This window comes from Gambusia affinis, linkage group LG05 (assembly GCF_019740435.1).
Source record: "Gambusia affinis linkage group LG05, SWU_Gaff_1.0, whole genome shotgun sequence".
NCBI classification, from domain to species: Eukaryota; Metazoa; Chordata; class Actinopteri; order Cyprinodontiformes; family Poeciliidae; genus Gambusia; species Gambusia affinis.
The window spans coordinates 15,545,273-15,566,039 of NC_057872.1; the positions used below are offsets into that span (position 1 = coordinate 15,545,273).

A 20,767-nucleotide genomic window follows, 5' to 3' on the forward strand; every position below is an offset into this window, starting at 1 on the left:
CGGTCAGGTTGGAATGAATCAGAGCGAGTCAGATCTCTAACACACAATGGAAGACAGAGAATGAATGAAGCCTAAAAATAACATTTTCCTTTCTGCTCTTCTTCATTTCGACTTTGGGAGAAGCACAAACTCAAGTCTCTGCTTACAAACCGATGTTTAATCCAAACATCTTCTATACTAGCTTTATTTATGTTAACAAAGAAATTCAGACATAAAAAAAACAGCCATTTTATTTCAAATGTTTAAAAAACATTATATAACACACACCTTCAGAAACCATATATGAAACACATGACTCATAGGAAGGTGAGAAAAAAAAACAAACACATCCAACCCTGTCCTCTGCAGGATGAAACCAACGTGTGCAGCTCGCATTTGAAAGCACAGTGAACAGTTTCTGTTAGTTTCCCCGTCGCATCACGTATTCAGTCCGAGTCTCCCTCCTCCGCTCCTACAGCCCCCACCGCCGCTGCCAGCTCCTCCTCACTGCCTCGCAGCCGATCCCCTGGACAGAAACACACAAACACAGTCAGTCTGATCCACCTGTATATTCATTCATCAAAACAGGAACATCAGACCACAGGTCCAATTAAAACCCAGTGTGGTTAGGGTTTTTTTTTCTGCGAGATGATGAGTAGATGAGCAGAATTTCATCGTTCATGGTGTCTGTTTGAATTTAAAACTAGAACATTTTTATTTACATCAACAGTATCTCGGCTATTGTAGCACCTGCTAACTCACAGCATGTCCTCTTGAAGCGTTTTAAGTATAAGTGAGAAGTGTTGTATCTAAAATAGTGGTAAAATTCAAAATCAGTATCGTTTTTCCCTGACAGAATCCAACTATTTTTGGACTGCTGCTCACTTATCAGCAGTGGAATCAGACATCTGAGGTTATCAGAGTCCTCCAAGCCCCCATAACATCTGGGAGTCACAGAGCAATTAGCCTAATAATTCACAGTCCTCACAAACATGGTTATCTTTGCAGCATCCTGCGATAAAGAGCGGAAACAAAGTGGTTGATACTAACGGATGAGCTCGGCGATGGCTCTCTGCGTTCGCCTTTCCAGCTTTTCCAGTTTCTTTGCCACATCACGCTTCAGATCCCTGACGATTAAGAAAAAAAAGGAAAACACATGGTGAGTTCTTGATAAATTCTTCTAATGTACAGTTTCTTTTCCATTTTATCTTTTAAATTTGACCATAAATGACAATTTTTGGCAATAATATTCTGGTGCCTCTAAATAAATTAAACTGCAACCCATTGTCTACAAATCCATGTAGAGAAAACAAGAAGAAAGTGCTCAGACAAGACAAGAGTATACTAGAAATTCTTGTGCTGAATGTAAAACAGCCTTTGTAATGGAAAACTAATACAGTACCCCCACGGTGATGGTGGCATCATACTGCAGGGATACTTTTTACATGTAGCTCATAAAATTCTAGTAAAACACAATGAGGTTTATGATTATAATTGGACAAAATGTGAAACGTTTCAACAGCTATGACTATTTTAATAGACATTGTACAACCTTGATTCAAAACGGGGCTTACCAATCTGGTTTTCTTGGTGCAAGATTGGCCAAATCCTAAAGGTAGAAACAAGGTAAATTAGACAACTTAACATGCTTTAGTAATGTCAAACAGATCTAAACAAAAGTAAGTATTCACCACTTCTTCGATTATGGGCTCAGGATTTGCTGCCTCCAACTGATCTTTTACTTTATCTTCCACTGCAACCAAAGAACATGATCACTTTCAGCACATCTAATTTCTGCAGCACCAAAGGCTTGTTTTCAATCCAAAAGTCTCACCTGAAGCTGGTTTGGCTTTAGGTACCTGCCTATCCTTCAGCTCTTCATCTTCCGGAGTGTAATTCCTCAGTTTCAGCTCTCTGAAAACATAAAAAATAAATAAATAAAAAACTCCAAAACTAGTGAACATATTTACAATTTACAAACATATTTTCCAGCAGGTGGCAGTGTAGGCAAATTAAAGAACATAAAGGACCATCTGAAATCCCCGCACAGCTGCACATCTAATGTCTAAAAAAAAGGGGGCGGTAAGAGTATAATGTCCCCATTTATACCAGCAAGCTTTTCTGATTAACATGTTCCACCTGCTCCTGGGCACGGAGGGCAGAAAACAGCTGAGGAATTCTTCCCTTGATGCAGAACGGCTGCGTCTTTCACCACGGCTCCACACAGAGGGGATTCTTGGCGAGCTTAGCCGACGTCTCTGGCGGATCCCACCGAGGGGTCCAGAGGCGGAGGTTAACAAGCACGGCACAACAGACTTAGAGGCTGCTCAGAGCTTAGCGTGGATCTGGGATGAAGCTTGACACGCTGCGCTCCTGATAGATCCACCACACTCCTTCTGTCGGACGGCCCAATGCCTTGTATGGGTACGGGTGAAAAAGCTAGCAGGGATCCTGCTGCTCTCGGCTGACAGAGGGACCCGTGTTTATGCAAACGTGCGTGTGTGTGCGGATCAGATGCTTACGCGGCTGGTTCAGTGGTAGAAAAATGTAAACATTGCTTTAATTGTTAAAACAAACAAAATAGGACTGAGTAAAGAACTGTCACTTTAATAATAATAAAAATGTCTTATGCAAGCCAGCTTGATCAAACACTTCACTGGCATTAAGTAGACTACGTGTAACCCAGCTTTCTTTATCCCAACGTTATCTCCCATCTTTCTACAACTGACCAGGGATCAGCTGGGTACATGTATTCAGTTACGGCTTCAACACCTTTTCTATCATACTGCTTTTAATGATGGATCCAAGTTAAAGAAAGGTTTCTGCAACTTTATGACACAGAGAAGGACAGTGCTCCCCTCCCCTCCCACACCTGTTGCTGCCAAAGTTGACTGGAGCTTAAATTGTTGCTTCAATACTGTCCCCTAAAACTAGAACTGTGTGTGGAAACAAAAATGCAAATGATAGATTAGATACAATTTTATAACCCGATCCCAATGAATGGAGGGATAATCAGAGGACTGGTAAAACTTGTCTTTAACATTCATCCAGCCGTGGTGTCTGGCTATCCAAAAAGGGGCATGGAGGTAGCTGGTCAAAGAAGGAAACCTAACATTTACCCAGCACACTCTCTTCAGCTGGTTCTGGGAGATCTTGAGAAACGGCAAACCAGGACGAACACACACTTATTCCAGTGAGTTCTGGATCGAGCCTGGGGTCTCCTTCTGGTGGGACATGCCTGGAAAATCTCCAAAGGGTTGGGTCCAGGAAGTATCCCGACAGAAGCAACTCTACTGATGTTGTTCCAGACGAGCAGCAGCTCTACACGGGGTTCCTCACATTATGCTAAGGCTGAGCCAAAGAGATCAGGCTCATTTCAAACACCTCTACCCAGAACCTGGATCTTTTAGTCTGTAGGTGAAATTTTATAGCGTCACGGTTTGAATCAGCTCCCATATAAGATTTTTGTTTTTTCATATCAAGAGTAAACATGGACTTATATAAGATGACATTCTGGGTAAAAATACTGCAGTGCTAAAACTAACATATTGTTTATTGTTGTTAACATAACATATTTATCACTTTGGTTTTGATTCATAGAATTCAGAAAAATACTGAATAAAGTTTACTAGTAGTTTTAAGTAAATATGCTTATTTGTACTATTGCTATTTTTGTCATCCTCATATTTAAAGACTCTTAGCTTTCCAACTGTGGTTGCTGGTGGCAGCTTAGTTTCCACACGAGTGTTTATGCTTTTTCTTGTGATGTATAAAAAAAACCCATAGTAGATCACATTCAGCCAGCTGACTGACTGTGTGCAGGAACAGGTATGGTTGGGATTACATTACTCAATGCTGCAAACAGCAGCAGAAAACTCAGGTCCCTTTCTCTGGTATTTCATTAAAAGAAAACATCATGATAAAAAAATATTTTGCATTTTTGAAACGGTTTTCAATCGACGTGTGGCAGGAGGAAGCTGGAATTGAACCTACAACCTTCCGATCACTGACTAAATTTCATTCTCATCTCTGTGGAGAGGAGCTTAGATAATTCCAACAATTTCAATAGGTAAATGCAAATTCTTGCATTTATTTTGACGTACCTGCAAATGGAAACCTGAACCTTTTAGTGTGGTGCTGAAGGTCAGAAGGTCGTCAACATTGTTAAGAATCACCCTGTTGTGTCCATTAATATTTAAGCTGAAATTTACACCATCTCCATCACTATTAAGTCCTTTCTTCCTCCCACACCTGAAAATAAACGCGTAGCAAGAGATCCAGCAATTTTTATTTATTTTTTTTGTCATTAGCCCTCACTAAGTTCAAATGCTTCTAAACGCTGATGGGTGTGTTTTACACATTTCCACCTCAAGCAGACAGTGGCATCAAAGTGAAACTGTGATAAATTCGGAGCATGAGCTGAGAGGGGCTCTCTCTAAATGTTCTGAGAAAACTCTTGCTGAGGAGGAAGGCCAGCAGTAGAGCTCAAGTGTTTACAATAATATCAGGCCAGCATATACTCAGCCACTTTACTTTAACACACAACACGGCAAGCACGAACATGAAACAGGAAGATTTCGAAGGCGTTCAAGTTTGAATGTAATTCGTCAACTCGAGGAACTTGGAATCTGCTCGCCCATCTTTCTCAATAAGAGAACTGAAGTTTTAGCCACACCCAACATGATGCAACAAGAAAAGCTGCAAGGCATAGTTGGTGCATCTTGTGGAGTAGACTTGGAACAAAATGTCAGAAAACAAAGAAATAGAAACCTCGAAGGGACAAGAAGAATTTATTTTTTCCCCGAACCAACCTGCTTTTGCAACTCGATCTCCTATGAAACTTTAATGCTGATAACAAGATACAATACACTCACAGCATATTGCAGACCAGTGTCAGTGTTTGCAAAACACAGAATATATTTGACACTCTTTACACCCAAACGCTAAAGATGTTTGTAAGCCCTGAGGCTATTCTCACCCTGGCGGAGAGACCTGTCTTGTTGGACTGGAGGAAAAGCTGCGGCACTCCTTCAGGTGCCTTTAGAGCAAAGTCATTAAATATAAACAATGGAGGAAAAAAAAGGTCCTGTAGGACAGGAAAGATGGCTGCTCCCTCCTTACCAACAGCTAATATGAAGTCGAGCGAGCTGCACAATATTTGAGCTGCTAATGGCACCAGGCTGTGTGTAAGCCCAGTGTAAACATCCAATCTCACAACCTGCACACACAGACAGACACGCAGTGGCGAGGCGATTAAAGCGCTGATAAAGGCTCTGATCTTGCACATCAAGTTTAGTTTCAGTTCCGTTTGTGTCTAAACTGTAGAGCAAGAAGAAGTAAACACTGAAGAAACAGCAATATGCAAACCAAACAAACAAATCGTGAGCATCTCTGCAGGGAGAGGAGGTCCAACCTGTGCTTTTCTTCAGGAGTCTCCTCTAGTGCCGCCTTTTTGCTCTCTGGTTCCTCATCTTCCTGCTCATGTCCCTACAGACACATCAGCACAGCAGGACCACTTTAGCAAATAGCATGACAGCAAACAGGAAAATAAGAATCACTGCATTCAGCCATGAAAAAATAAGACACTTCCCAATTTTTTTTTTAAAGAACACATGAATCATCTTAATTTAGGTCTGTCACAGGAGACCCACAAACCATCATTTGCATAGACAAACATAATTATGAGTGTTTGTAATGTCCTGGGATTTGGGAGTCAAATAACACATTTACATTTTGAACTTTGTTGCTTAGAGTGCTGACCTATTTAGAAGTTTCTGAGTAAAAAAACATAATATATTAATCTGGAAATGTGGATGTTTTATGTACTGGTGGGAAAAAAAAGCAAATGTATTTTCTGCACAAAATCTATCCACATGTAATCAAGTGAGACAAATTACAAAACTCATTTACAAAAATTATAAAGCAAGCCCCCTCCACCTCTCAAATGTATTGAACTAAATTTCAAAGTTTGCAAGAAAGGAAATCAAACCCCTCCCAGACTCTATTTTCCTGAAGAGGCTTCCTGTCCACCTACTTGAACAATTCTGGGCAGTGACTTCTAATTCAAGTGCAGCACAGAAGGACAACAACTGCAGACTGGAGGAAACACTTATCAACCATTGCAATATCACAGGATCTTATGAAAAGAGAGGATGAGGAGGGGCGGGGTGGCACACTGAATAAGGTTTCTACAAACATCCCTTTCTAGAACATGTAGATGACCGTAGTGGAGCAAAAATACTGTAACTGTCAAATGTTTCAACACAGACTGCAACCCCAATGAGGAACTGAAAATCATCTTTGCTTCAAGAAGATCTCACTCAGAGATGAAGTGGAGCAAACATTAAGCCCACCCAGTGAAGTGAACCGAGAACAAGTCTCCGTGGTTACTTCTGTTACCGGCCATTTACCTCTGGATGTGGATCAGGATCTAGAAATACAATCAACCCTACTTATCCTGCTTAAAGTTGCAGGTCAGAAAATCAGTAACATCTACCAGTTGATGCAACTCGTAACTTGGCTGAGAACATCTAAACTGTTACTCTGAAACCAAACATTAAAGCGCAAATGCATGTTGTGTATGCATTTATGATTTTAAAACAGAATGCATTCTAGAAATGCATATAAATTGTTTATTACTACAGCCATATTAGATTTGAATATTAGGTTTGAGACTAAATCTTGTCCTTTATTCTTGGAATAATTTGTCCTGTTGATTTTCTAACGCAATATATTATGTTTTAATTCAAATATGCTAAATAAATGGGAAAGATTATTATAATTATAGTAATTATTATTATTTTCTATGTTTTTTGTTTTTTTTCTGGGAAGACATAGATAAATGCCAATAGTGCAACACATGTTGTGAGCACAGTGATAACTGGAAAAAGTTTGTATTTAGTGAAGTTGTAACTGAATCAGTGCCTAAACTGTTTGTGCATGTGAATAAAACGGCAACAATTGTTTTCCGCTGAGATACAACTTTGGTGCTAAATAAAATAGACATTTAGTTCCATAAACCAATGCCAGACTTCAGAAAACATCCATAACTTCAACTACTTAAAGCAGTATAATCACATTCCTCTGTAAAAGGGCTCACCACTAATGGAAAAATACTGACATATTACATATTTCTCATCCACTGTGAGCCTACTGTCAACTTGCTTGTTTTCCACGCCCGTTTAAATTATTATTTTTTTCTTCTTTCAAAAAATGTTTTATTTATTTTTTCTCTAATGCAAGGACTTTCAAGTTGGGGTCAGAAGGCACTACAGGTTTATAGACTTTAGATTAATGTAAATTAATTCTTACACTAATTTATATTTATGTAGGACTATGTGTTGAATTTATCTTATGGATTGATGAAGTTTTCTGTTTAAAAAGAAATAATTTTGGAAAATCTGGATTTTTTTATTTTATTTTTTTTCCATCAATCCATTCTTTGAGGTTTTGTAATTCAGGGTGATATCAACTTGCCCAGGGCGTTTTACAAGCATGATTTACAGGTGGTATTTAATTTCAACTCAAAATTCAGGTCTACTTTCAGAAGGGATCATTGAAATAAAAGCAGATTTATCTATTTATACTGACAGTACATACATCCAGGTAGAATCTAATTACAAATATGTTGACTTCTAAAGGAAACTTCTTGTATTAGATTTTATTTGAGGGTATTGGGTAAAGGGAGATTGGAAAAACTGCTTGCCTCGTAGATTTTTATAAAAAAAATAAAAATAATAATACAAGGGACTGTCTTGACTAAATCTATGCATTCTAGTATTAAATGAACGATGTAATACGACCTGTCACAAATTTAATGTGATCAAATACACCGTGAGTTTAATCTGATCTTTCTCAAGTGAACATCAGGTTTTCAATGTTGTGGCCGAAAAACGTTAATATGGGTGCAACATAAAGCAATGTGAACGGACAAAGCAACCTTCAGTATAATCATCCAGCATATAGAGGTAAGAACTTAAAACATTTAGCTTAGCTAATCAGCGCTGCAAGAAAAAGATAAAATATGCCACACAACGGCGATTACAAAATCAAATTTGACTTAAACTCATCTTAATTTAATATCTGAACAACTATGCAAACACATACACAATGTATTTAAATAAAATAGAATAATTTTTTACATCCTTGCCTCAACTCATTGGCTAACGTTAGCCTGAAGCTAAGTTGGTAACGTTACCTAGCTTAAAAAAGTACGATTTTCTTAACTGTGTTCAAATTCTCAAATATTAATCCAAGCTAGAAGAGGGACTTACGTGAAGTTTTTTATCCCTCAGCGCTTTGAGTCTCTCTTTTCTCTTCAGAGCCTGCTCCTGAAGCGACCCGACGTTTTTCTCCATGTTTATCTCTCCACACGCCGCTCGACTCCCTCTGACATCCATTAACAGACCCTGTTACAGCAGGGCGTAAAATCGCCCGTCGAGCGCTTCAACTTGGACGGTCTGTTGCCTGCTCATGTGATTTTGTTTTGAAAACAAATGTCCCCCCAATTAACAACGAAACCATTGTAATTTTTGCATCTATGTAAAACAACAAAAGCGGTATTGTCTTGAAAATACCACCCCCCACACACACACACATTTATTAATGTTTTGCTCCACATAATATTTGCATTTGTATTATTTTGCGTAGATGACAAGTTATTTTTTCTCAAATTATTTACTATTCAATTACATTTTACAAAGGCTCTATATTCAAGTTCATGTAAGCAAATATTACCGCCTCACTGTAACCTTTGCTGATGGTCACAGTGTCAGGTCTTGTTTAGGAATGTAGGCCATTGCCATAGTAATTCAGCTTCCTCAAGCTGCACTGGGTCCGTGTTTCTGGTGATTAACATTAGCGTGTCACAACCCAACCCTGTCATGGTGATGTTGAAAAACCTAGAAAGATAACCTCAGGGGAAAACAAGCTCAAGGTCAGTCAATAAATAAATAAACTCCAGTTTCAAATGAGATTCACAGCTTAACAAAAGCTGAAAATCAAAATAAAATAATATAGTTTTATTTATCTTGAGTATGTTCCATGGATCACTACAACACTAAATGTGTTGCACAAGCAACACAAAGAAACGGTTCAATAAAGCCACTGAAAGATGCTCTTGTCAGAAAAAGAAAACAAACCTATGCAAACATTTTTTTTTTATAAATATAAACCTGAAAGGTGTGGCATGCTTTTTAAACCATCTCCTCTGACCCAATACACTGTGCAACTACCTTTTGCTACAATTAAAGCTACGAAGCTTTTGCTTTATGCCTCTACCAGTGCTGAACATTTAGAAGTGACGTATTTTCCCGTTTCCTTCCATCTTTGCAATTACTGTGTTAGGCTTCTATCAATCATTTTGCATGTAGGTGAAAAAGCTCATTCTAGACTCACATGACCTAAAGACCTTCTTATAAAAGTCTGAAATTTGTATGCCTTCTTTAACATGTTTTTTTTCCTTCTCCACACTAAGCAATTTTGCAGAGTGGTAATTATTCTATTTGCAGGTTTCATCTAGGGGTATCAGAGTAATGGGGGTTGATTTCAAACACATTCCACACTTTTCAGAATTTTAAAATAAACAATTTCAGAATGTGTCATCTCCTACTTCACCTTGTGTTAGTCTTCCACAAATTTGTTGTGACTTCCTGCAAAAAAATAAAATGCACCCTCTACCTAACCCATGCTTTCAAACCTAATACGTTTTAATTTCAGTATTCATCCTTTAGCTGTGCACAACAATTATCTCTTTATTTCTTCATTTTTATTTCTAGATAATTTTATGAATGGCCTTTTATTCCCAAAAGCATCTGCTGTTTATTACAGTCTTGTTTAATACAACGTAATAAGCAATAGGGAACCATTACAAGTTGATAATGGAGTCTGAAGTTCAGCTGTTGGCTCTTTATTGTGCAAAAACACACGTTCCTCGGCCCGCAAAAATGGCCCTGATTCTTTCTACTGTAAAGAATTTGCTTTTAGATTTCTATTTTCCTTTTTTGAACAGGTAGACTTGTCTGCTGCTGATGTTTGGCAGTGTTTGGTTAAGCCCGTGTTTATTTGTGCATGTGTCTTTAAGAATATCAGTCTACCTGTGAGCATGATCTCCAGTCAACTTCCCAGTGAATTTATGGTCTTGTTAACAGTAGTTGATGATCAGTCGCTTCTTGTCCGCCCTCTGAAAGCAGCTGATTCCAAAACGGGCAGCGCTGCCGTTTCTGAGTCCAGAGTGGATGGCATCTCTCGCTTCTTCCGCGGGAGCCCTCTCCAGCAGGATTCATACAGCAACAAGCTCGCTGTAACTGCGGACATACATGGGTGTTTCTCCGGGCGTATATTTCCACGCATTTTCCTCCACTGTGCTTGCACAGTTTCGGCAAGGGATCGAGTCAGCGACTTGGTGTTTTTTCCGCGTTTTCTGATAACTTTGCGTTTGGACACTGAGAGCTCTTTTTCAATTATTTATTCTATCATTCGGATTTGTGTACCTCTGTTGGACATTTGCAGGAATGGTTGGCAGGAGCGCGCCGCGTCCGCCTGCCTTTAGGAAGCAACTTCAGACAGACGCCGCTCGCATGATTCTTTGAAAGAAAAAGAGAAATATACACGAGGAGGTGATGAGCAACCACAGAGGCGGCGGAATGGCATCGAAGGAAAGGCTGTACGAGCTGTGGATGTTGTATTACACAAAGGTGAGTGCGAGTGCGGAAGAGCCGACGATGACACCTGTTGTTGCTCCTGTGCCCGAACTTCGGAGTTACTCAGAGCCGATAAACGCATAACAATCAGGCCTGTGAGCCCCGTGGTTAGTTGTCTGGCTTATATGAGGAAATCGGTTCTTTTTCGCCCGCTCGCCTATAAACAGCGTTTAATAAACGTTGTTTATTTACCTTGTGACTTTGGTTGCGTTGTGTAAACCATACAAGCATCGTGTGTCGTTTTCGTACACTTCCGAGACTTTTCACCTCTAGTCATGAAGAAACTGCTACTGAAACACATCTTAAAGTTAATTAGATCATGTACCTGCGATGCAGGTGTTTCTGGAACTACTTCCTGTTCCTGTTCCTACCTGGCTGTCTGTCTTCCTCACTGAAACATGTTGCATCAGTATGACAATGTTCTTAAAAATGGGATGCAATCACTATTTTTAATGGAATATTGGTGCCAATCTATTACTAGCCAAAATCTAAAAGTTTGTTAGCTATAATGTAGGGCCAGTAGGCCTACATGATCTGATAATTCAGAGTTGCCAGTTGTAAAATATTGCAAAATATTAGCTTAGCAAACTGAAGGGTGATGATAATTCAGTTTCCATATCATGGCTTTCTGTGTTCTTAGTACTTGGAAATATTTCCCAAGAGTCAAAGTTGTACTTTTTATTTGTTGAAGCCTTCTTTCTGCTAGCTGTCTGGCACATGCAGCAACAGGTGGGGAGGGGCTGCACTGTGTTATACTATTCTCCATCACTCTAACACAGAGGTGGGCACTCCTGGTCCTCGAGGGCCGGTGTCCTGCAGCTTTTAGGTGTGTCTCTACTTCAACACACCTGAGTCAAATAATGAGGTCATTAGCAGGACTTTGGAGAACCTGACTGCACTTGAGAGGTGATTCAGCTGTTGGATTCAGGTGTGTTGGACCAGGGAGACATCCAAGAGTTGCAGGACACTGACCCTCGAGGACCAGGAGTGCCCACCCCTGCTCTAACACTTCAGCAGCTTTCTGTGTGGAGTTCCATCTATGGATGTTTCCTCTGGTACTCCATGGATGTGAGGTTAATTGTTCTCTCTAAACCAGGGGTCTCAAACTCAGGTCCTCAGGTCCTTGTGGCACAGTTTTTAGATGTGCCACAAGTACAAAACACTGGAATGAAATGGCTTAATTACCTCCACCTTGTGTAGATCAGTTCTCCAGAGCCTTAATTATTCTATTCAGGTGTGCTGCAGCAGAGGCACATCTAAAAGTTGCAGGACTGCGGCCCTCGAGGACTGGAGTTTGAGACCCCTGCTCTAAACTATACCTTCAGTTGTTAGTGTCTGCTTCCATACTTGTCCCATTTTCACCTTGTGTTGCCCTGTGATGATGACTGCTAGAGACAGTTACCAGGACATGCCAACACCCCAGATCCTGCTCGTAATAAGCTAGAATAGAAACTGATTAAATGGTATAACTTGGTATAATTAGCTCTTGATTCCTGGGTTTAACAGTCCATCAGGAACATTTACATCTGAAGTTTGAACTTGACCTTAACCAGTTTCTGAGTAAGAATTGAATGCTTGAGTAGATCTATTCTTCAACCAGCCTCTAATTGGTAGCAATTAAGATCTGTCTCTATTCCCCCACCCTCTAATGAAATGACTCAACAAACTTGTGAAATCTTGATCTATTGTACTGCAATTTTTAGCATGGCAGTAAGTATGACTGGAAAACCTTTACTCCAGTGGTAGTTATTTGACAGCCACTGCATTTGTGGAAAAATTAGGCATAGAGTCTGTTTAACTCCACAGTAGATCATCATTTATTACTTTTAACCTCATGTTTATACATTTTCTGGAAACCTAGATTCTGAATAATGATTACATCTCCGCTTAGCTTGGCTCTGAATGGGCAGTGACTCATTTATTATTATTTCATGTCTTAGCAATCTGCTTCTTTGCCTGAGGACAGCCCTGCGCTCTCTCTCTCTCTTCCTCTCTCACTCGCTCTCTCTCTTTACAGCAGATCTGCATTTTTGACAATTAAAAAAATTTCATTAAGACTCTTTTTTTATCTATGTAGTTTCGTCAGGCTTAATCACAGCCTATAATCCAAAAGACATTTGAGAAGATGGCAGTAAAATTTGGAAAATCAAAAGTCAGGTATGTTCACTACAGCAGTAAACATTGTCTGTTTTTACTCTTTTATTATGGTACTTACTCAAATATTTAAAACAAAACTGCATTTCATGCTCTGATTTCTTTAATTTAAAACTATTTGCCCTTCAGCGCACAGTTTGATGTTTGTTGCTTTAATGAGTTCAGCTTCAACACCTTCACTGTCAACAATTATCCTTTCTATTAGTTAGAATAAAATAGAATCTCCTTCCAGCTGACCAGCAGGGCACAGTAAATCTTGATTCAGGTAAACTAGCCCACACCTATCAGAGCTTTAGTGTATGACTTCTTGCACAACATATTATCAAATGAGTCGTCTTTATCATTTTTGGCTGATCCCAAAGGATTTCTTATTCTCTAATCTACTCTTTTATTTCCCCCTCTGGGTTTCTGCTGCATAGACAGCTGTAGATGTGCTGAGCTTTCTGGTTGTGCAAGAAACACAACAGCTGGTAATCTGCACTGCTGTCTTAGTCTGTTTCTAGAAAGAATCAGAGTTAAGGCGTGTGTTTGTGGTGTTTGGTGCAGAGGAGTTACCGTACCCTGAAACTCCTCTGAGTGAGAGTTGTCTAACATCTCTGTGTGTGTGAGACCACTTCCTTGTTAAGGTGCATCTTGGCTATCTGTGCCGTTCCACTCTCCTTGTTATAAATTTAAAAAATGGCTAATAAAAGTCTTTTTAAAACCAAAATTCAACACTTGTTCTCATCAGTGTTTGTTTTTCGTCTACTCAGATGGTAGAGGTAAAGGATATAACTCATGTCTGATGCAACCACTTCATGTGATTCACGCAGCATAGAAACACAAGAGGCTGCAGAGAAGCAGCAGAACTGATTCCCCAGCGTCTCCTTTAGTGGCTACCACACCATTGTGTTTAGTGCTTTTGTTATCTGCCTGTTAGGTGAGTTGGCACAGACAATCATTTCTCAACTGGACACATCCCTTTGCTGACTCACAGGTCTGGTTCATCACACATCAAGGAGAGATTTGACTATAGTAAATACGTTGACCTGCACAGCAAAGCCGGGCTTTGTTGAGTCTTTTATTAAAACTGTTGACGAACCCTCAGCATCTTCATGCAGAGTCCCCATGGACGACATGCTTTACTGGTTTTAGATGCATCATTTCAGCTGTTTGTCTCTCTGTAGTAGTTTAGGACTTGAAGGCTCTCAGCCTTCACGTACTTGCAATAAAAAAGCACGACTTGCACAGGCTTGTCATTGAAAAAAAGAGCTGTTTCCTTCAATTGTGTGAGAAAACACACACCCCTCTTAGGACTTTCTAGATCACCGACTTCTGTAGATTGTTTGAAAAGACGCTCTGATGCAACGAGAAAAATTTTCCATAAAAGTCATCAAACATGCAGGCGCTGAATAACAAATTATCTCTATTGATGGTTTTCTTAATGTTTGCTTTTTTTTAAGCCTCCCACTTTCTTTATCATCCCATGCATCCTTCACATACTTTAGGTCAATAAATAACTCAGGGGCCACTGTAAAGATACGACGTTTACACTCTAAATGCTTCTTGAGTTTTCCCTGGGTTTTGCAGTTAAGTGCTAAACAAACCTATGGTTGTGTTAACAGACCCTCATAGCAGAGCCAGGCTTCAGTTCTTGTTTATAATCTTGCCAGGTTAAAACCAGTCCTGCTGGCATTGCTTCAGGAGTTTTATTCTCATTTATTATGCTAGTTTTTATCCCTTACAGGCAAAGAAAAGGCAGATCAAATTGTGACAAACTTAACCTTCTCAGATTGTGCCTAAAGAAGTGTTAAAGGGTATGGGCTTCTTAAGTAAGTTGGCTTTTTTAAAAGGTATATAGGTGATGACTATGCCTTACTTTGTGCTGGTCTGACATAAAAGTCTTAATAAATTACATCTTTGTTATTGCAATGCAGCAAAATATGAAAGGTTCAGGGAGAGTGGGTACTTTTGCAAGTCACAGTTGATGATCATTCCACTTCCTCTATAGAGGAAATTAATTATTGTTGCTATTTTTATCAAAGTCAAAGTCAGTTAGGAAAATTACATATCTATTTTTATATGACCTTTTAAGTAAAGCTATATACTTTGTCCCATTTTACCAAGCTTGGATGAGCTTTGCCCTGTTAGTCACAACCGAACAAAACTTATCCTTATCTGCAGGTCTTTATCTGATGGTTATTTATTGGCTGATACATTTATATGTTGTATTGCATATTCTTTGTTTAGCCCAGACAACTCCTTACCAAACAGTCATTCACCTTTAGAGTTTACTGATAAATAAGCTGTTTGGGTTTTGCATTGAGAAAATGACCCAGATACAACATTGAAGCATAGCCCTCCAGATGTTCATAGAATGAGAATAAAGGAACAAATAAGCATCTTTCCTAACGATTAGTGGTGATCCAAAAGATTTCCTGCTCGCAGAAAAACAATCTGTGATTATTCTGTGTTTTCTTACTTGAGGGGACTAATTAAAGCCCTTAGAGGCAAAACCAGACCACAGCGACAACCCGACTGCCACTCATCGGCACAGCTGTGAAACCATCCCCCTTGGATCCCTCTGAGAACTGAACAAATGACATTACTTATCTTGCCGCGTTCACCTGATTCTGAATGTAACCTGCAGCAGCAACCATTCCTGCAGCTTTTGATGAAAGTTGTGTGATCGAATCCCTGCTGCCCCACCCCCCCGGCACCCACCATGAGCCACGGCCTCCTCTGTTTACCAACAGAGCCGCCAACCAGGAAAATCAAAGTCCTCTTTGCTTTCACTTGTGCAGGAAGCCGGAGCGAAGCAGAATGCCAAGCAGCACAGAGAAGCACAGCTGCTTGGCCATGTGCAAAAAAACAAACTGCTAAATAACACAGTTTGCAGGGTTCGTTTCGCATCCCTATTTAGGACTTTGGCTTTAATATCTGTGTCAGTAAATATCCCATTAAGATACCTTAATCAAATGCTTCTTGCTCCGAGTAATGTGCAGGGAAAGAATCGGATACGACTGCAGTAATTTTTTCTCATGGGAGGCTAATCAATGAGAACTTTGTGAAGGATTTCTTAACGGGTGGAGCCAGTTTTGTCTTGCTTCTCATTAGCGAACTGGTCTCACTTCCTACCTGGAATCTCAATTCTTTTTCTTCTTCTTTTTTTATCAGACTTAAAACTATACATATTTCGTAAAATTTCCAACTGAACTTACAACAAGACGTCCAGGGCAAACTCAGGCCGGAGTAGAAATGTGACATTCACATAAAACTGGAAAGCCAAGCATGCTACATGGGCTTTAGTTGCACCCCACATATATGTAAGACAATATTTTCCAAACCATAAAGCTTAATCAACTACATCCTATATTACTCTCTTAAGGGCGAGGCTTCAGCATAAGCAAATGACAAATGTTGTTCTAAAACTCAAACTCTGCCATGAGTATCGTCGAGGACTGAATCGTAGCTTCTACTGATGTCCTTGCCGCTTCCCTTCTCAGATCCCAGATACCTATTTGTCCAGATGCTGGAAAGAAAAACAATGGGCTGTTTAGCAGCTTCCTGTTTTCAGGCAGTGCAACCAGAGAGGAATTACAGTAGCATCCAGCAGAATAACATAGATTTATTGTCCCTTCAAGTTTGTGTATTTCCTTTACTAATATATTTACTTTGTTTTTATTCAGAAATTAATTATAGAAATTACATTCTTAAATGTGTTTATAGTTCAAGAATTGATTTTACATTTTTCAATATTATTATATTTTAATTTATTTCATTAATTTGCATTTCACTGAATATATACATGTTTGCAATCACATTTAGTTTTATTTATTTATTATTTTGTGATTCAAATTTTTTATTTCCTTTGTTGTTAGCTCATCGGCAGTGTTGCTCCTGCTAAATAAAAAAATAGTTTTTCATTGTATTTAAAAGTGTGTTGGCATGAATGATGGGGTGTCTGTTTTTTGGGTGGGCATGTGTATATTTCTGTTGAAAATGACTTTTTAATCCAGATGGGGATTTATTTGGATTGGAGGTTTGCTGTTATGAATCTGTAGAGCTCTTTCCATTGATGTGTGTATGAGAAGTAATATATGAATAAAATTTGATTGATTGCAATGCAGCGGGTTGCATTTATGCCGTGCATAAATTGGTGCATTAGTAACAATCTGACACTGGTTGCTGTTGGTTGCTGGATCAGATGTAACTCCTGTTTCTACACATTTGGGAAAAGAAGAGGTCACTCCACTGAGGTCATGCTCTGCAGTGTTGATAAAGATTATCTTCGCCTTTCATAATTGAATTCAGTCGATTGGTTCAACAATATACGTAGTGGATTCATTGTCTACTCCAGTTTTATCAATTTGCTTTCAATACCGTATCCCTGTCCTATACATCATTGAATGCAATGTAATTAATGCCAAACATATGCTTGAAACCTCATTGGCTAAATCATAAAAAAATGCTCTGGATGCTAAAATTGCCCCCATTAATTTTTCTCAACAGCCACAGATATGGTGTCCTAACCAGAGTTTCTGCTCCATCGCAGTTTAACTACGTTCAGAAAGCTAGGTTAATTTAATCTAAAGCAGAAGAAAGCTTTATTAGTTTCTAATCCCATATCTGCCTCCACAGCTGAAAGTTTCAGTGCTGTCATTATTTTCATCTATAGCAGATAGCTGAAGTGCTAAGCTAGTGTTAGCATTTGTACACTATTGTGATATAATCTTTATTGTGATATAATCCTCTGACAGTTAATCTTGTTCATAATTCAGTGCTACTCATGTTAATTGTGTGCAAAGAAAACCTACAGAACTTGTTCCACTTAGTAATATCTGTGCTTCTGAATGTCGTAAGTGACTGGTGCCTCAACAGCTCTCTGTCCACCTCTCCTTCAAATTATAGACAAACAGGAAGCTGAGACAGACAGAACCGTCTTACACTTTAAACATTATTATAAGTGGTGAAAAAACCCTACTCTTTTGATCAACCACACACAATGTGCACTTCCTATAATACAGTTTTGAAGACATAAATAGACCCCTACAGGGAATGAAAACGGTGATAGTGGGAACAGGGTTTATTAAGACAGCTGAATGATTATCATTTAAAAATGTGCTTGATCAGAACACAGATCTGATGCTTAGCATCAAGTTAGGGCATTCTAAAAGACAGTTGTCTATTGTTTTTTTACCCAAATGAGAAAAAAAAAATAACCCTGTTTGTCCTGTGACATGTTTTTGATGTTATATTTAGGAAAAGCATAACGTGGGCCCGATTCTTTGTTGTTGCTGTGGGAAGTTTTGACAGAGGCCTCCTACCTCCATTGCTGCTTGCAGCACAAACCAAAAGAGGAAGGGGTTTGACTAGGAAGCCGAGTATGAAGGAAATGAGCTTCACTTAAAGTGACATGTAATTTCCTGGCTGCTTGCTTGACGTTAGCAGACAAGAGGCGATTGAGTTAGACGCCCGAGTTTGGTTGAGGAGTGAAGTGCAGCAGCCGAGCTGCCTGCTATTGTCCGCTTTGCAGGTTTCACCAGAGACTGGGTTCGCTGGAACCTGGCACCCTGCTCAGACTCAAACAATGAGAGATGGACTGGCACCCAAATCAATGCCAGTTGGTAAGGCTAATTTAACAATAGTGGAGTATTTGAGAGTTTTACTAGATGCCAAAGAAAAGTACATCTGTCTTACTGAATGCATGTTGGATCAAAAGTTGTTTTATTGTAGTGTTCTAGCAAAGATTATATACTGTATATGCCTGTCAGATAAGGGAAATACCAGATGAGTTGTTGCTCCTCGTGTCGTGTTCCATGTGTTATTTATGAACAGTGAGTAAGTACGTCCAAAGCGACTCATCTTTCTTCTCACAGCCTGCTTTTGAGAAGCTTCTGTGTCCCAAATCAGCAACGGTGGTGGCTGGTATGCTCATCCAATCAACATGTTCAGGTTGTTCTGCTGCTGCACATTCTGTTGTGTAGTTTCACTTTGAAACGCAGAGTAGTTCTCCTTAATTAATTCATCTGGGCTCATTAACTTTCAGCCTAATATGGAGCCGTTTTTGAACGTTAAGAGTTAAGCTGTTTGCATGAAGACCTACTTTGTCTGACGTGAATTTATGCGACTGTTTTCTGAAGGGATGATTGGCAGGATATGTTGCACTGCAGAGACTGATTGAAACCACGATAACAGGCATCTGTAAACATCCTTGACTCACATGACTTTCAAAGGATCTAGAAACATAGAAGTCCTCTCATCAAGATGTCCATCTTGAAAGAAATAGCAACAGAGACTTCTGAGTTTTACTCTGTGCTGTGACAGATGTGGGCTTTGAAAGACAGGGATGATTTTGTTTGTCCTTTTGTAAAAGGAAAGAATTGCCTCATGCGTTCCTCTGTTCGTGTCACATTTATTTGCAACATCCTGTTTCAAAAACAGGTCAAAAGGTTTAGTCACTGCCATCTTTTCGGCCGCAGGTCGTCAATTTCTGCTGCTCAGACTAGTCATAGCATTCTCAGACATGCGTATTATCTCTGAATGTATTGTTAACTCACTCTCCGCATGTGTTGTTTTTGTCCTGCAGAAAGATGTAAGCTACTTGCAGCAGTGGCTTGAGGCATTCGTGGCATCCTTTGAGCGGCTCATCGATGTACACTCTCTGGAGCCTCGGAGGTGGGTAGTAACAGTTGAAAATCTTAAACTACCTTGCTGCTGATTTGCATTCCCACAAGGCAGGTGCATTGACGTGTTTATGTTGCACAGTGCCACCCCAGTGCACGTTTCTCCCTCTCCTCATTTTGTCCTCTGCCGCCTTTCTCCCAGGCTGGAGGAGAGCAGCTCAGAAGTGCCTCTGCTCCCCAGGGAGGTCCTGGTGTTCCTCAGCACCCAGCTATGGCACAGCGCGCTCCACCTCTCCAGCGCCACCGAGGACAATGGCAACACGCCACACCCGCTGCTCCTTATAAAGTTCTTTATCATCGTCTGCAGGTGAGACCTCTAATCCTTATGTGCATATTTTGTAGCTGCTGGGGTCGTCTTAGAGTTGCTTGACAACGTTTGTTGTCTAAGTGACCAAAATGCAACACAGCATAAAATATTTGGAAGTAATTGGTTAGAAGTTTCAGATTTAGCTATTGTTCATGGTAGTATTATAAATCCTTAAACAGTAAAGAAAAAATGCCTGTGATACAAATGCTGATTGACTTCTCTAATTTGCTTTGTATATGCTTAAATATATGCATACATCCCTAGAAATATTTGGTAAAAGATTCATTTGCAAGTTGCGTTTCAATCATGCACTTTTTGTAGTCATCAGAAAATTTTTTTTGAATAACTCATCTTGACATAGATCAGCTCCTTTAGACAGACTGTTAAAGCTAATTTAAATCCGTTGATGTCCTACACAGACTAGACTTTTAACCATAGTCTGAACATTTTTAGTATGGCTGCAATCTTGGATTTCCACTACCCTAATGTTAACCCATTTTATCCATTTCAAAGTCTAATGCGATGAGTGTTAGATGTGCGATTGTTGTTCTGTTGGAGCACTTGGGTGAGTTCAAGTGTTGAATTGTCAGCTGCTTAAGGTGAATCCGAAGAATTAAGTCCTTCTGAAGAGTTAGTCCTACTTCTTTTAATTCGATTCACTTTATGGAAAGGATCGGTACCAATATCAGCAAAACAGCCCCACAAAGGGTTATCAAAATTTTCTAAATGCCAGTTAAGCTATTAGTTAATGTTTCTAAAAACGGCATTCATTTCTGCCTTCTTCTAGGAACATGGAGAACATCGATCCTGAAAAGACACCCAGCTTTGTTTTTGAAACTATCAAGCTTTTAAATTTCTGTTTGGAGCAGGTAAGATCCTTTGAAACAAAAGAAATAAGTGGTTGATTTATGACTCGCATACCAGACATGCTCAGCATGTACAGCCTGCAAATCCCAGAAAAG

At 39.5% G+C, this 20,767-nt stretch overlaps 2 protein-coding genes across 7 annotated transcripts in view; one reads left to right on the forward strand and one right to left on the reverse strand.

Moving 5' to 3' along the window:
- Positions 1–122: 122 nt before the first annotated feature.
- On the reverse strand, positions 123–8,421 carry ccdc12 (coiled-coil domain containing 12). Its single transcript, XM_044117672.1, has 7 exons — positions 8,253–8,421; positions 5,393–5,466; positions 1,814–1,893; positions 1,671–1,732; positions 1,554–1,588; positions 1,030–1,106; positions 123–505 (listed from the first exon to the last, which is right to left on the reverse strand). Exons 1-7 carry the CDS (start codon positions 8,376–8,378, stop codon positions 426–428), a joined length of 534 nt encoding a protein of 177 aa, XP_043973607.1. The 5' UTR covers positions 8,379–8,421; the 3' UTR covers positions 123–425.
- A 1,664-nt stretch (positions 8,422–10,085) lies between these two features.
- nbeal2 (neurobeachin-like 2) overlaps positions 10,086–20,767 on the forward strand; it is a 42,678-nt gene continuing 31,996 nt past the window's right edge. For 2 of the 6 annotated variants that reach the window (XM_044117673.1, XM_044117674.1), the window contains exons 1-4: positions 10,086–10,673; positions 19,402–19,490; positions 19,641–19,805; positions 20,593–20,674. In XM_044117673.1, coding sequence (XP_043973608.1) covers positions 10,599–10,673; positions 19,402–19,490; positions 19,641–19,805; positions 20,593–20,674 — 411 coding nt within the window. In that variant the 5' untranslated portion in view covers positions 10,086–10,598. Of the gene's footprint in view, positions 10,674–11,640; positions 11,753–18,290; positions 18,440–19,401; positions 19,491–19,640; positions 19,806–20,592; positions 20,675–20,767 lie in introns of those variants that run through there. The other 4 variants (XM_044117679.1, XM_044117675.1, XM_044117677.1 and 1 more) reach the window with 4 other exon arrangements.